Raw genomic sequence first — 17,232 nt, forward strand, 5'->3', positions numbered from 1 at the left:
CCTTGCCAGGCATATTTATTTCCTATTGCTGCTGTAATCACAACAAACTCTGGCTTAACGTAAGAAAAAATGTATTTTCTTACAGTTCTAGAGGTCTCAAGTCTGAAATGGGTCTTACTGGACTAAAATCAAGATGTTGGCAGGGCTGCCTTTCTTTGGAGGCTCTGGGGGAGAATCCGTTTCCTCACACCTTTACCAGCTTCAAGGAGCTGCCTGTATTTCTTGGTTCAAGACTCCCTTCTAGGATGGCATCATTCTGACCTCTTCTGTTTTCATATCTCATATCGATCTGATTCGCCTCCTTTTCCCTCATAAGGACCCATGTGATTACATTGGACCTACCTGAATATTCTAGGACAATCTCCCTATCTCAGAATCCTTAAATTAATCACATCAGTGAAGCCTGTTTTGCCATGTAAGGTAAGAGATTCACTCCAGGTTTCAGGACTTAGGACATGGACATCATTTGGGGTGGGGTGGGAGGGGCATCATTATGCCTACCACAGTAGGTTCTTTGTATTGCCAAGTTTTGCATCTGTAGATTAAACCAACTGCAGATCTATTTTATGATGATGACAACTTCAATTGCACACAAAGCCTTTACCTTTTACTCCCCCTGTCTTTTATATTTTTGATGTCACAATTTACCTTTTTTAAATTGTGTATATACTAACAAATTATTGTAGCTATAGTTATTTTTAATACTCTTGTTCTTTAACCTTTACTAGATTAAGTGGTTAATATTTTACCATATTACATGGTTAGAGTGTTCTGAATTTGACTATACACTTACCTTTATGAGTGTGTTGTATGTTTATATGTTTTCATGTTACTAATTAGCATGTTTTCACTTCAGCTTTAAGAACTTCTTTCAGCATTTCTTACAAGGCAGGTCTTGTGGTGATGAATTCCCTTCACTTTTGTTTTTGTGGGGAAGTCTTTCTCCTTTTTTTGAAGGACAGCTTGGCCAGGTAAAGTATTCTGGGTTGGCAGTTTTCTTCTTTTAGAACTTTGAATATATCACCCAACTCTTTCATCACGGCCTCTAAGATTTTTGCTGAGAAATCTGTCCATAGCCTGGTGGGGTTTTCCTTGTATGTTACAAGCTTATTTTTTCTCTTCCAGCTTTTAAGATTCTTTCTTTGTCTTCAAAATTTGACCACTTTATTATGTGTCAGGAGAGGATCTCTTGAAGTTGGTTTGGTTTGGTCATCGATGAGTTTCATGAACTTGGGTATCCAAATTCCTCCTCAGATTAGGGAGTTTCTCAGTCATTATTTCTTTAAACAAGCTTTCTGCCCTCTACTTCTCTGTTTTTTCTAGAACGCTAATAAGTTGCAGATTGATCCTCTTATTGGTATTCCGTAGATCATGTAGGCTTTCTTCAATCTTTTTTATTCCTTTTTCTTTTTTCTCTTCTCATCGGACAATTTCAATTGATTAATCTTCGAGTGTACTTATTTTTTTCTTCGTTTGATCAAGTCTCATGTTAAAACTCTCTGTTTAGTTTAGTCACTGTATTCTTCAGCTCCAACATTTCTGTTCTTATGTTTTTCATCTCTTGGTTGAACGTCTCATTTTGTTCTTATGTTTTCCTGATACTGTTTAATTATCTGTGTTCTCCTGTAACTCTCTGTGTATCTTTAAACAATTATTTTGAATTACTTGTCAGGCTTTTGCTGTATCTCCATTTCTTTGGGGTCAGTTACTAGAGGTTTACTGTATTCCTATGGCAGAGTCATGTTTTTCTGATTCTTCCTGATCTCTGTAGCGTTGCATAGGTGTCTGTGCATTTGAAAATGCAGTCATCTCTCCCAGACTTTATGGACTGACTTCGGTAAGGGAAGCCTTTCACCTATGGGTGAGGCATGCGGGGGCATGCTGTGACCCCAGGTCTAGTGGTGCAGGGGCGTGTGACTGCACCAGTTTCAGGGGCATTGTGATGTCTCTTTGATTCAGTTCACTGGGGTCCACAGCATTGACAACTGCATGGTCTTTGGCAAGTGCTACAGTGTCTGCAGTGGCAATAAGGGCATTTTAAGTCCTCAATGGCATCTCCAGGTCCAGTTCCCAAGGACTACAGCAGATAGCAGTGGTGACGAGAGCTGGTGGTATACATACACTCAGCTATGGGGGCCAGCTGCTAGGGGCATGTGTAGTGGCCGGGGCTGGTTGCAAATGTATGTTGTGGTAGCAGCCAATGCTGGCAGTCTGGGTTGGGGCCAGCTGTGGGCACACTGGTTGGTGACGTGCACTGCCGTGCCTGCTCTGTCTCACCGTGGGCACATGGCAGTGGAGGCTGCTGATGGAGATCAGGCTGGGTGTGTGCAGGGGCACAGCTGGAGGGTCTAGCAGCAGGTGAGTGCAACGATGCAGTCCAGTGACAGAAGACAGGGTCTCATCTGGGCCTACAAGCATCTGCAGGGCCCCTGGCTCTAGGTGTGCTCTCCCATGGCTTCCCAGGCCTCCTGAGCATATGTAGAAAGTGGATGCTAGTGACAGGTATGCAGGTGTGCAGCTGGAGGGGCCAGCCCCATGGTAGTGGGGGTCAGCTGTGGGGGTTTAGGTGGGAGTCTTTCACTCCTGCAGCCACAGAGGTGTGGGCTGGCTACTGGTGTGGTTCTCGGGCTCCAGAGGGGCTGGGTGGGGAGAGAGCATGGTGGCTGACATCAGCGAATGCCAATACATGGGGTAAGCACTGCAGGGCTTCTATGCCAGCTCTGCAGACTGTTGGTTCGATTCCTTCTTCAATGGTGAAAGCAGGGTTTGTCTGTAGAGCAGGTGACTGAACTCTCTTGCTCTCTGTGTGGCTGCACTTGGTAGCCCCTGCTTTTCTTCTTGAACTATATGTCTCTTCTCTTTGTGCAGTGAAGACTGAGAAGCTGGTTGCATACCACACTCTTTTTTTCCCAGCTAGGGGAACTCTTTCTAGCTGGAGAGTTTTCTCTTGGTGTTGAGCAGTACTGGCTTGAGGGATGGGATGATCCAGGCAAAATGAAGCTGTTTTCCTTTGTTTGTGTGTGTGTGGTTAGTCTCAGATTTTTTGTTTGACAGTGTGCTGAAGTTTTGTAGGTAGACTCCAGTCATCTCACAGAGCTGTTTTTGTTTGTGGATAGGTAATTGTTTATCTTTGTGGGAGGATGGAGGTTGGGGTCTCCTATGATGCCATTTTGGTGATGTCACTCTCGTGGCTGGGGCTGTTCCTGAGAGATTTTAGGGTGAGTACCTGGGGTTCATGATTTTGAACAGCCTTTCAGATGTTTCTGATGGTTACTGTTATAGCCTGTTCACCCAACCGCATTGCTACATGGTGGGCATGGCACGTTCAGTGATAGAATCCAAGTCCAGGGAAACTTTGATGTGCTCGAGTGATATGCTGAATCTAAGAAAATTTGATTCCAAGAGGGTAAAAGAATACAAATGGAAGATGGTTGAGATCTGGAATTTCAGATACATACACATTGGGGTGACATTTTGTTTATTTGAATGCTGCCAGTAGTGGTTATATTATACATATGTAGTAATATTTTCTCTACAGTTCTCTTAACTAGAAACTTGATTTGGTTGGATAAACACCTTATATCACTACCATGGTAAGAAGGATTCTAGAGTTTCTCAAGATTCTTTTTCCAAACTCCCTACATCCCTGCATAAGTTGAAAATCATAGCCCGTTGATGATAAGTGAAAGTTGAAAACCATTGGTTGGAGTGTATAGAATCCATAATCTTTTCCTTAGAAAAGGAGCCACATATTTTACCCTACTCACAAGGTCAGTCATGATTATTTAGGACTCCCCTTCTCATTCGTACCTACTTTTTGGCTTGCAATGAATTTTTTTCCCCTGAATTTTCTCTCTTAAAAAATTGTTATTTTCATTATTTTTGGTGTAGGTTTATATGTCCAAAAATGACATTTAATACTTCCTTATGATAGAAAAAAGTGTCACACACTGTTTTTCTTTCTTCCTATTTCCCCCCGCCCCCCAGTAAATGTTTTGCAGTCCTGTTTTGCACCAGGCATTGTGCTAGGCATCACGGTACAATAGAGCCGTTATGGTTCCTGTTCTCAAAATAGAGATTCAGTTAGTGAAGGATAGGGGGAAGCAATGCATGAATAAAATAGATAAAAATGCTGTGGAAGGAACAGAAAACAGGTTGACATAGAGAATAACATGAGATGCCTATTTTAGATAAGATAGCTGGGGAAGGCTCTGCAGTAGGGACATTTGAGGTAGAGTGGAAGCATTGTATAAAGAGAGAACATGTACCGAGATCTTGAGATGGAGTGGGCAGGAGCTGGCTTAGAACTGAAATAAGAATAGGGTGAAGCTAAGTTGAGGGGAGAAAGAGAAGGGTAGAGAGAATAGATATGCAGGTCCTTATTGATTGTAGTAGAAGGTATTTTAATTTTAATGTAAGTGTAATGAGAAACTAGCACTGGAATGTAAGAAAGGTGTTGCATCTGAGTAGGGCATGGTTGAAGGATGTGGATATGGGAATTCAGTTAAGAGGCTGCTATACGAGGCTAGGAGGGATCGTTGGTGGCTTGGACCAGTGTGGTACCAGTTGAGAGGGAGAGAGGTAGATTGATTCAAGTATTTTGGAGGTAGGATGGACAGAGCTTGTAGATGGGTTGGATATGTGAGCAGGGTGGGGAAGGAGGAAGAATCAGGTATACCACCAAGATTTTGCGAGTGACCAACACGGTGGAGGTTAAAGCTGCTTACTGAAGACTTGAGGCCTGTGGAAGGCTTTTTGAGGAAGGTGTCTTTTGGATGTAAGTTCGAAACCCAAGGTGAGAAGTCAGTACTCATTTGGATAGATGTTTTTTTGTTTGTTTGTTTCAGAGAATAGGGTTTAGTTGGAGATACAAATATGGGGAGGGGGCATCAGTACAAAAAAATGGAATTTAAACCATAGAGTGGATAAGACAGTATAGAGAAGTCAGAGAACTCAGGAGCTAACCTGGGGGCCTCCATCATTTAGATATCGGGGAAAGAAGGAGATTGATAAACAGTTGGAAGGAGGAGAGCCAAGAACATATACTGGGAGTGAGTGAAGAAAACGTTTCTGGGGGGAAGGAATGCCGAATGCTCCATGAGGTGATGGATAAGGTGAGGACCGTGTTTGTTCGTCAGGCTTGACAACATGGAAGCCTTTGGGTACTTTTCATGGTACGTTTTGGTGGAGTAGTGGTCAGGTGCTAATTGGAATGGGCAGATGAGCCAGTGGGAGTTTGGAAGGAAGGGGGATAATAAATGTAGACTGTTAATAATCCCTGTAATGACCATGATGAGTGTGGGGCCCTGGAAAGGGATGCAGGACCAAGGGAAGCACTGAAGTTTGATTTATTTGTTTAGCTAGGATAAGATGTTAAGTTGAACCATATGAAATTGGTGACATTTGATTACTTTTGACTTATAAGAATGGCAGTTTCATATAGCTTGACCAAATAGAACATGTTATGTTGTCACTGAGAATGAGTTGCTTTCAGAAGGGGAGTTTGTTGCAGCAGTGTTGAGAGAGTTTGACCACAAGAATATAGCCTTTGAGCAGCTGGCAGAGATCAGGTTGGAGCTCACCAGCAGAGTGTTGGCCTTTGAAGTGGTGGGAGGGGAAGGCACATGTTCTTTTCAATTATGACAGGAAGGAAGGAGAAGGTGTGCAGATTCAGCTGTGCTCCAGTGATCACCGTGATACCAATCCCAGAAGCTAGTGTCTTACCTGCGCAACTCATTACATAATATGTTTTCAGATTTAGCCGGAGATGCACGATTGATTTTGTTCGTAGGGCTAAGTGGGTACTGGATCCCACTTTGCCTTCTAGTAGGCTCTAAATCAGGGGTGTCCAAACTTTTTTCAACGTTTTTCACCAAGGGCCATATGCGGTAAAATACACAAACAGCCGGGCCACTCACTCGAGGTGAAGTATGTATTGCCTCACCTGGTTTATTTAAGTAAACTAAATATATTTTTGGAATTTGCTGCGGGCCAATTAACAATGGATCATGGGCCGCAGTTGGCCCGCAGGCCGCAGTTTGGACACCCCTGCTCTAAATGTTCTCTCTCCAAAGTCTTTGATATCAGAGATTTTTTTGCTCTGTTTTTCTCTTTTCACCAAAAGCAGAGTAAATCAAATGTCATGACCTTCCTCTCTCCTCAGCAGTGCAACACCCTGGACTCCCTATAGAACTGATTAGCAAATCAAAGAATAAAGTGGTTTTCTCATAAGTAATTTTCTTGCACTACAAAAACTGTCTTTTTCAATACCATCAAGTATTCTTTGACTTGTCAGCATAATTGAAACATTATCTATGATTTCTGTTACTTTAAGGTAGACTACGAGTGCATCTTTTTAAAGTCATACCACTCTTTATTGTGTGTACAGAATTTGCTTATGAGGTTGTGTGTATTTTAAAAATTTCAACTGTTTAGAGGGAGCCTTTATTCCACTGCGTAATACAGTTTTAAAAACAATTTTCATTAGACCATTATGCTGACATATCCCTAGGACATGGTTTTCTCAATGGACTTAATTCAGTATCAAATTCTAGGTACTGATCATTAATTCTATCTTTAAAGCGACAATGAGATTGAAATCATCTTTAATGCCCACAAGTTCCTTTTTCATGAAACATCCATCTCCTGTAATGTTTATTTTGAATAATACTCTCCTCTGTGGGTTAAGGGACCAGGGTCATAGTAAGACTATTCCAAAGGGAGCCCTTTTCTTTCTCAGTGTGTACTTTTTGAGGTGTAGGCAGCTTGGCCGTGTGCATGGCTCCGAAACTATCTTTTCCTGAAAGTGCAGGAAGATGTGGAGAAATTCGGCACCCGTTTGTTAATTTATACACTGTAAGTGTCTGATGAAAGCTCTAGGATGGTGGTATTTATTAATTTTTTAAGATTTTCCAACATAGCTTTTTATTTTCATTGGAATTAATTTCTGTTTTCCCCTTAGCTTTTTAAAAAAATTATCTTTAATTGTAGTTAACAAATTATGTTAGTTTCAGGTATATAACATAGTAATTCAGCATTTATATACCTTATGAAGTGATCACCACAATAAGTCTAGAAATCGTCTGTCACCAAGCAGTTAGTAATGGTATTATTGGGTGATACAAAATAAAACCTTAGACCAAGCCAAGGTTTTATTTTATGGAGGTGTATAGCTTGACTGCAGGTAAGTCGAGTCAACATGTTCTAATTCTCGGAATCAGAGGAACTGGATTTACTGTGTTTACCTGCTGTGGCAGGAATTGCAAGCATCACTAAAGTAGACTTGTATCTCAGTATTGAAAATATTCAACAGAATTCATCAGAAGTGATTTCAAAAAGCTACAGTCTATGGTGTTGTGATAAATGAGTGCAGAAAAGCTTTTCCCTTATTTTGGACAACCTTTGATAGCATGTCTGTTTAGGAAAATATATACAAATTTATATACAAAGCTGTGTACCTGACTGTCAAATATTTTTAGCTTCTTTGTATGAACTTTGGTTTGTGCCAAGCGTCCCCTTTCGCCTTTCCACTGAGAATGATTCAACTAACATCAGTGTGTGCTTATTAAAAGGAAAAAAAAAATTAGTATAATACTGCTCAACAGCTTTGCTGACCTGGAATCTACATGGTTCAACTAGTTTCTCTTCGAACCCTGAATCTAATGTTGCACTGATCCGTCAAGTTTCCTTTGTTTTGCCATTTTTAGTTATTAACTGATCCACATTCTCTCTCTTGCTCTGCACTAGGGGAAATGGGGCTTGTCTTTCAGCATGAGTTCTGTGCTAAAACCTCGTACTTCCTGCTTCTGTACATGCCGATGAACAGGCTTGTGGAGACATGCCACCCCCCCGGAGATGACAGTTACTTTAAAGGACTGCAATTTTGACATATAGGGGGCTATTTCTGTCTTTATTAGGTAGCGAGGCCTGTGAGAGAGTCTTTGAGGACTGTCTGTTACACACAGTTTGCTGAAATGGCTCTTTCTTGGTACATAGCAGTCTGTTGACGTCTTCTCTCCCCTTGTTGAACTGGCCAGTAACCTGAAGTGGAATCCTTGTTTCTCTCAGCCTCCCATTACAAAATCAGCAACTGTTCATAACAAGCTAAAGAAGAATATAAATGCCTATAAACAGTTTTTACCATCTCCATGGTGGCCTTCCATATGTATTATTTTTCAAAAGGGGATAATGTCATGCATACTTTTTTTTCCCATACATACTATTTTAAAACTACTGTTTCTCAAGTGTATTTCCTGAAAGTAACTTCCCATATAGTTTTAATTTTAAAAAAAAAATAATATTTCTACATTTTCAGTGACTGAAAACTAGTCAGTAATATTAGATGTACCATGTGACCAGTCCTTTACTTGTGGACATTTACGAGTTTTCTTTTTCTCCTTCCTCCTTTCTTTCTGTTATTTACTGGTGATAGACTTTTTGTTTCTGGATGTCTAGAATTGTTTGTTCATATCCATATAGTTATTTTATTAAACCATAATGTGGACTGTTTGAGGGTATAGGGTAGGCTATTTCTAGTTACAATGTCATCTTGTGTGTTCAGACAGGAACTCATATCTTATGCATATCTGTCTACCCAGCATGTAGCATTATACCTGGCACAGTGGGTATTCACTCAGGAATTATAATTGAGTTCCAGTAACATGAGGGTCATTGGACAAATTTATAACTATATGCTCTGTGTTTGGAACCCTGGGTATAGGAGTGAAAAAGACAAAGATTGTCCTTGCTCTCATAATAAGCTGAGGTGCTATTCTGTATAGCAAGGTTTATATTATAGAGATGGCCCTTTTAATGTGAGGGGCAATTAAAAAAATCTAAAAGTCACACAATATAGTGGAAGCAGTCTAAACGACTCAACAACGTGGTTACTCGAGAAAGTTCATGACAGTCTTTTTCAAGCGTATGGCTAATTAACAATTGACTAATTGATTTTTTTTTCTATAGCTAATAGTTCTTATTTAGGATTGTCCACTAGTGTTACCGATTAATATGAAATGATCATTTGTAGGTTCATACTCTTTGACCCTTGAGAATAACTACAATCAATTACACTTATATTTAAGATTTCATACCTGAATATAATATGCTGTTGTACTAAGTGATTTTAGAGACCCAAAGATCTTTCAGGGCTGGGTTGGGGTTAATAGGAAATATATCCTAAAATGTTTTGGGTCCTTCTGTTGCACATTTTAAAATATGGTTAAACAAAGATTGCAGCTATGGAGAAAATTTTCTGCCGTAAATTGGTGTTTCAACCCTTTCAGCTGTTCATGCTTTCTGTGATCCCACTTATAAAAGTGGAAAGTAAAGGGTGAGTGGCTGCCCTCTTGGGCAGGCACATAATTTAGAAAAAAAAAAAAAAAAATCTGTGTGCCTCCGCAGAGCTATATTGGAGTTTCATATAGCTGCCTTTGTCTTTTTTATTGTAGGGCCAGCTCTCAATGTTGCAAGAAAAAATAGACCATTTGGAGCGTTTGCTAGCTGAGAATAATGAGATCATCTCAAATATTAGAGATTCTGTCATCAATTTGAGTGAGTCTGTGGAGGATGGGTCGAAAAGTTCACAAGGCAATTTCAGCCGAGGTGCTGGGTCACCTCTTCTGTCATCGAAACAATTGTCCCTCACAATCGACCCTGAAGACTGTCTGTTTGCTTCACACAGCGGAAGTCAGAATTCACATGTGCAGGTAATGTATACATGTGTTAATAATCACTGAACCTTTTTTTTTTTTTTTTTAGAGTTGGTATGTTATCTGTTCTTACTTACTAGCAAGTTGCTTAAACTCTCTGGATTTTAGTTTCTATTCTTGTATAGTGATTTGATTAGTCACAAGATTATTAATGTCCTTTTTTTAGTGATAAAATTCCATAATTCTGTGTTTCTCCTAATTTTTCTTACTTTATACTTTGTGAAGATGGCCTTTTGCTATGCTTTTTAGGTCCTATTTTCTGTAATAGTTGAAGACATTTAGAAGCTTACATTTGGCTAGAGATTTTCTTACCTTCCTTTGGAGAGTACAAGAAAAGCCTTCTTCTAACTATATCACTGTTCTACATTATAGGTTTCACACAGTGGGCAGTTAGGTTCATTTTGCTGAATATCCCTTTGTGAGAGAGAAGGGAAATATTCTAGAGCTGTGCTGTGCTATATGGAAGCCACTGCGCATACGTGGTTACTGAGTGCTTGAAACATGGTTAGTTTGCACTGAAATGTGCTCTAAGTATAATATGCACACAAAGTGTTAAAGATGTAGTATGAAAAAAAGACTGTAAAGTATCTTTCATTTTTATATTCATTACACGTTGAGATGGCAATTTCTTCTTTTTTTTGGGTAGATCCATTTTTTTTTTTTATTAGTTTCAGGTGCACAAGACAAAATAATACTTAGACGTTTATCATTTATATCCCTCAAACTGTGTGAACCCCCTCCCCCATCCACTATCCCTCTGACATCGCACAGAGCCATTACATTTCCACTGTCTCTATTCCTAATGCTGTACTCCGCTTCCTGTAACCATATACATACACACACACACACACACACACACACACACACACACACACACACACACACATATATAAAATTGTAGTTGACATTCATTATTGTTCAGCTTCAGGTGTACAGTGCAGTGATCAGGCATCTACATCATCCCTGAGGTGGGAGATGGCAATATTTTGAACACATTGGGCTAACAACAATATATCCTCAAAATTAATTTCACCTATTTCATTTCACTGTGAAATTTACAATTACGGGTTTCATTTGCACATTTCTCTTGAATCCTGCTGTCCTAGAGGGTAGTGGAGTTGAAGACTAGGGTAAGGAAGGATTTCTGCTTTTCTTACACTTAGGGTGTGTCACTCATATTTTTCTATTCTGTAAATTAGCAGAGCTGTGTTTGTTAACTTTCTACCTAAGACTAGAAACGAACTTGTTGACAAGACAACCCTATGGGGTGAATATTTTACAGTTGTGCAAAATGAGGTGGCTCTGGCCTTGCTTCAAATTTTCACTAATTGCTAGGGACAAGAACATGATATGATCTCGAGGCCACATGGCTCACAGGCCAAGTAGATAGCTGGGGACAGTGGAGCTGGCCAGGCCTTATGCCTGCAACCTCATCAGCTATTGTGTGGACAGGTTCAGATAGGATCAGGATCTTGTGCTTTGAATGGGTATTTATTTCTATGAGGCTTGGCTTTGTTCAGGTTTTAATTAAATAACCTTTAAAGGGGGACAAAACAGAACTTTTTGGGGGGTTCTAAATCTGGGGTGGACAGAAAGGAGGTGTAGAGCAACTATGGAAGGCAGGCAGAAGGAGGCAGCAGGGACCGGGAGATTCACAGGATCTAAGGAAGAACTGAAAGGAATAGCAGAGACTGTTATCGCATCCTCCTGTCCAGCTGGTTCCCAAAGATCTGTTCACTTATCCTTGGAGCATTTTCTTTTATTTATTAAAGTCATAAATTCTGAACTGATATGTTATACAAAGTACCGTGTTTCCCCGAAAATAAGACCTACCCGGACAATCAGCTCTAATGCATCTTGTGGAGCAAAAATTAATATAAGACCCGATATTATACTAGATTATATTATGTTTATTATATTATACCCAATCTTATATTGTAGTAAAATAAGAGCGGGTCTTATATTAATTTTTGCTCCACAAGATGCATTAAAGCTGATTGCCTGGCTAGGTCTTATTTTCGGGGAAACAAGATATTTTGTATGTACTTTTATGAAAGTTGCCTGATATTTTTAGAAAATCTTTATAACCCACTTATACATTAATTAGGATGTAATTTTTACATAAGTTGAATTTTGCCAAAGGGTGGTTGTGTTCTTTGTCACATTTACTATTGTAGATAGTATGAAGAATAAAAGTTTTTAGGGGTTTTTTTGGGGCGCAATATTTTTTCCTTTGTGTCCAAATAGATTATTATCTAGAAGGAATATTGCATTGGAAACTTAGAAAATATTTGAACACTTAAAAGCTAAATCTCAATTTAAAAAAATTCTTCCTTATTTAACCTACTTGACCTTATTATGCTTTTATTTTTAGAATAAAAAACATATGCTAAATGAAAGAATAGTTATGAATTTTCACTAAGATTCAGATTTTAAAATATATGAGATTGATTATAAACTAAAGGCAACTCAAAAAAAGTAAATAATTTTCAGTACTGTATTTGAAAATGCTAAATATTTGGTCATAATACAATTTTTTTGTTTGCTATTCAATTTCTGTTCATTTCTAATCAATTGGAAGTAACACGGGAAGAGGAAATGAATGAAAGTTTTTATCAGAAGCAGATGGGGGAGGGGATTATTTTTCAGGATAGTTAGGTCACACAGGAAGCATTTCAAGCCTTTGAATGGTGATTAAATGTTTTCTGCCTTAAATTCTTCATTAATGTCTATAGAAGTAGTTTTATCTTGTAAAATATGTACTCAGAGTACAACAATAAGTAGTTTTGAGCAAATATTTTTCAACATTAAGTTTAAATTAATAATGGCTATACATTGTTAAACCGACTTTTTTTTTTGTCTTTTATATTTTTAGATGTTGGATGTTTACAATCTAATTCCTTTTGACAATCCAGATGGTGGAGTTTGGAAGCAAGGATTTGACATTACCTATAAATTTAATGAATGGGACACTAAGCCCCTTCAAGTCTTTGTGGTACCTCATTCCCATAATGACCCAGGTAAAATTTGCACTTCAAAAAACGGGAGGTTCTTAAGACCCTGGAGGCACAGACTATTTTAATGGTAATTTGGTGGAGCCCATTTCTCAAGTTTTTGAGACATTTCTCTGACTTTTACCAGCATCGTATTCCTTTTATATGTCATTGTCTTTCAAGTTCTCATTTTATCAGTTCATGTGCCATTTAAGGACAGTAGTGGTGCAGCATAAAATAGTAATAAACACAAGATGGTCATAGTTTTGGGGGTGAAAAGTTGCATGCATTTAAGGTACTGATCATTCATTTTAGTTGCTTAGTGTAAAATACTACGTGGGAGAATTATTTCATGTCCATAAACTCTACATTTAAGTTTGAGTCTTTGAAATGGAGAATCAGTAGAAAGTGGTTAGAGCCCTGGTGTCTGACAGACATGGGTGAGTCCCCTACCCTATCATGTCTGAAATATTAGACAACTTTAGGCAAGTTCCTTAATCTGAGAGTGGTTAAGTATTTTCCCAGGTAGAATCAGAATGGCGTACTTCAAGGGGTGAAATGTAAAGGCATGTGAATGGCCCAAAAGTAACTGCTATCATTGTCATTATTGTGATTGTTATTTCAAAGGAATGACTTTTGTTTTTCATTGGGACCAGAGATTTCTCCCCAAGATAAGAGAAAATTACTAAAATTATAATAGGAATTATGTTTCGATGTGTACACTTGTTAGTGTGAATCTACAGGCACAGAGTAAATGCCCAATGAATTTAGTTGCAGGATTCTTTTTTTGAATTTACTTCCAAAGACTTTTTTTTGAATGACTTACTAATACTTACATTTGGTATTTTTCTCAATTTCATTATTACTGTCAGAGGTACCACCATTCAGTTAGTACTTTGGAGGATTTTCTTTATTCCCAACATTCATCTCCTACTTATATTCTTTCCCATTAGTTTATTGTCATCCTTTCTTTCTCTTTCAAAGGCAGTAAAACTAACAAGTTAGTGTATGGACACATGACTTGGTGAAGGTGTGTATGTGTGCTCTGTGTGCCTCTTTTGGGTATGAGAGGTAGTCAGGGAGATAGAGCTTGGATATTGATTGGATGTTGAAATGTTTGAATTTCCAGAATACTTCAATATTTAGTAAGCACAGAGGTATAAAATACATGAAATCAGTATTGTTTTGGAAATTTGTGATGAGCAGTTATAATATATCTGCTTCTGACTTAGTTTCTCTGTCTTTGTTCTTAATGTCTTTATCTTTTTCTACAAATACCTGTTCATTTTATTAACTTTTATATGTTTTGCATCGTCTTCCTCCTTAATCTTAGCCTGCCCCTTCAAATCAAAGCCAGGGATGTCTGGGCATGGCGGAAAGACTACAGGGATTTAGAGTCAGACAGAAGGAGGCAGGCATCCTGGCTCTGCTGTATACTGCCCAGGTGTCCTTGGGCATGTTTATTTTTGTATCTGCAAAATGGAGATCATAGAGGTGGAATAGCATCTTAAGCAGGAGTTAGTTATGAAGTAAGTACAAAAGGTGATGAAAATCGTATCTAATCAAAATAGTGCCAGATTAAATGTATTTGTCTTTAGGGGGTGCGTATGGAAAACACATCTTCGTTTATATCTAGAGTCAAACTCAGTGAGGTGAGGAGCTGAGATTTCACATATGAGATCTGAGACTGCCTGTAGGACTATAGATATTTTTTCTATAAACTCCTTCACTCTGAAATATTTCCTTGTTGAGTGAAGTAGCGGCAGAGCCATTTGTAGTTTTTAAATTGTTCTCTCCTTCTCTCTTCTCTGCCAATCGTGTGTAATTTTATTCTTGTCACTTAATTGGGTGTGTGATGTGATTCCATTGTATACTATTTCTTGTAGGTTCATAAATACACTTCACAGTGTGTCTTACAAGTCCTCATTGGACTCATCTGTCCTCCTTTTTGATTTTTTCTTTTTTTGAAGACCTTTATTATCGTTTCCCCTTTTCTGCCATCCTCAATTTCTACCAATCTCAGTTCTTATTATTCTATAACATGGGCACTTAGCTGTAATAATAACATTTGTAGTTTACTAGGAATTGTGCCAAATGTTTTGTAAACACCTACTGCTCCCAATAACCCTTGAAAGTTAGTGCCATTATTCATGATGAGGGTGTTACCAACCTGTCAAGCTTACACAGGTAGTGGCACCAGTGGCGCCTGTTAGTTTACCTGGATTTCCCACCTGAGTAAACTATAACAGAACGGCAGAGAACATGTGTCTCCTGTTACACGCTACCGTCATTGTCTAGCCCTATACTTGACGTATAGTAATCACTAAATTATATATCAGACCTTCTCTGACGTGCCTCCATGCCTCTCCACAGCTTTCTTACCCTATCCACACACACACACACACACGCACACACACACGCACACACACACAAACATGCTTCCACATAGGCACAGAAGTAAATATTTGCAGCACTTCTGCTGGGTCTCCTCACTAGAATGTAAGTGCAGTGAGGACTCAAACTTTTCATCATTAACTGTTGAGTGTCTAATGCCTAGGACGGTAACCAGCACATAGTACAGACTCATTTAGTTAAATAAATAACGAATGAAGGAATTGGACTCTGCAGACTCAGATGAAGTATTTGACCTCAGCCATACGTGTTTCTTTAACTCCCTTCCCTTCTTCCCCATTGTCTACTTATTTCTATTTCTTTAAAAAAATATCTTATTTAAAATGCACTTTGTAATTTTAAATACCAAAACCAGATGATATCACACTCTTCAAGGGCAGGGATTGCCTTTGCCTTTTAGATTTTGTTTGTTGGGTTCCCACTGTAGTTAGTATGTTGTTATGACGAGCGACTGCGAGGCTCACAGTCCATGCTGAGTCCCTTCCTGCAAGTCAGGGGGACTAACCTCCAGGGGGCTCTCAGACCCCCAGGATCTACCTGGCACTGACTGAGGCTCCACGGTCGCCGTGTCACGAGTGAGGAACAGAGCACACAAGATCTTAAATGCCTTTCAATATGCTCTTTACTCAAACGTCAATCCTCAGCACACCAAACAGTAAAGCACAGAGTAATGCAATAATTGGGTAAAATAGAGGAAGGAACCAGTCCCAAAGTCATTCAGAGTCCTGATGGAGCGAGGAAGGGTGGCTGGTCTGGGAGGCCGGTCCAGCAGAGGTTCAGTCCCAGTGGAGCAGATGGCAGTGGGTTCTCGGAGCAGAGTGGCAGCGTGGTCACCTCTCAGTGGACTAGCTCTCTGAGCTGCAGAAGTCCTCAGTTCTCTTGCAATTCTGAATGACTTCCTGACCTCACCTTATCTTTAGTAGCAGACCATCGGGGTGTAGCTGGTTACACCCAATTACTAGGGCAACCAGGTAGCTCCCTGGGCAGTTGTCTGCTAAGTTCTCTGCACATGTCCAAAATGGAGTTACTCTTGCTCATTCAGTATGCAGTCACTCTTGCTCACACAAAATTCATTCTCACAGCTTCTAGGGGCACTCTATACAGTTGTTCTGTGAGAAGACATCCCTAATAACTGTTCATGACTGCAATAAATGAATCTGTCTGTTGGTATCCTAGCAACCACAGTTGAATCCTTTTGTCTTAGTAAAAGATATTAATGACCCTCACCCTCAGGCCCTTCTCCACTTGAGAAAAACAGTAGTGGTCAGAAGCAAACCTTTCTAAAACTAAAATGATTTTTGCTATCAAGCAGAATTCTAGAGAAAAGAATCTGCTGAGTTTTCCTAATTTCACTGCTCCTTCACAAAAATAGACTTTTGATAAACTAAATTATTCTGTGAAAAATTGAATCATTCATATCATGAAAAACCACTTTTTCAATGGAGGAAAAGAGGTAAGTAAGTGCACATATATTACAGGTCAAATGTGACTCTGTAATGGGATATCTTTGTGTAATACTCCTAAATGAATGTGCAATTAGACAATTTATTTTCTAAATGAGATTTATAGAGATTGGTTTGCATTTTCTACAGCAACAATTTAAAACAAACTTTAGCTCAGTAGTTTGTTTCATCAATGAAGTTTTGTCTGTTGGAGATAGAAATATTTGAAATAGATTTTTTTAAAGATTCCTATATTTAGTCCCCTAACTTAAAGAATTATGATGCTGTGTTTTTATATATGTAGATATTTTTCTTTTTGGTCCAAGTTGGTGATATCTCGTAAGAAATACAAATTTCATATTATGTTTGTATTTTAATAAAATTCCTAATTATGTCTTCTTCTAGTCCATAAGGACATGTACTAATTGTTATACAGTGTTTTGTATGGTTTACACGAGTTGAAACAAAATTAGAAAGGAATCGTTTGGTAAATTCTGATAACTTTATATTGTTTTGCTTTTGAAAAGTTTTGAATCATGGACCATGAAATTAAATGTTAGTTGATTGATACATGTTCATGTTGTATTAATAAGCTGATTAAAACACAATTACAGCACCTTTGTATCTACAATCTTAATTCTTTGCTTCTCACTAGTTAAACTGCTAAAATATTTA

The 17,232-nt window shown here is 38.7% G+C and overlaps 1 protein-coding gene across 1 annotated transcript in view; it reads left to right on the forward strand.

Moving 5' to 3' along the window:
* The window catches only part of MAN2A1 (mannosidase alpha class 2A member 1), a 167,374-nt gene that overhangs the window by 13,292 nt on the left and 136,850 nt on the right, over positions 1–17,232 (forward strand). Inside the window, exons 2-3 of the mRNA XM_019727767.3 lie at positions 9,450–9,707; positions 12,586–12,730. Of these exons, the coding sequence (XP_019583326.2) occupies positions 9,450–9,707; positions 12,586–12,730 (403 nt within the window). The remainder of the gene's footprint in view (positions 1–9,449; positions 9,708–12,585; positions 12,731–17,232) is intronic.

Source organism: Rhinolophus sinicus, chromosome 3 (genome assembly GCF_057876585.1).
Source record: "Rhinolophus sinicus isolate RSI-liver-muscle chromosome 3, RSI-T2T, whole genome shotgun sequence".
In the NCBI taxonomy this organism is placed as follows: domain Eukaryota; kingdom Metazoa; phylum Chordata; class Mammalia; order Chiroptera; family Rhinolophidae; genus Rhinolophus; species Rhinolophus sinicus.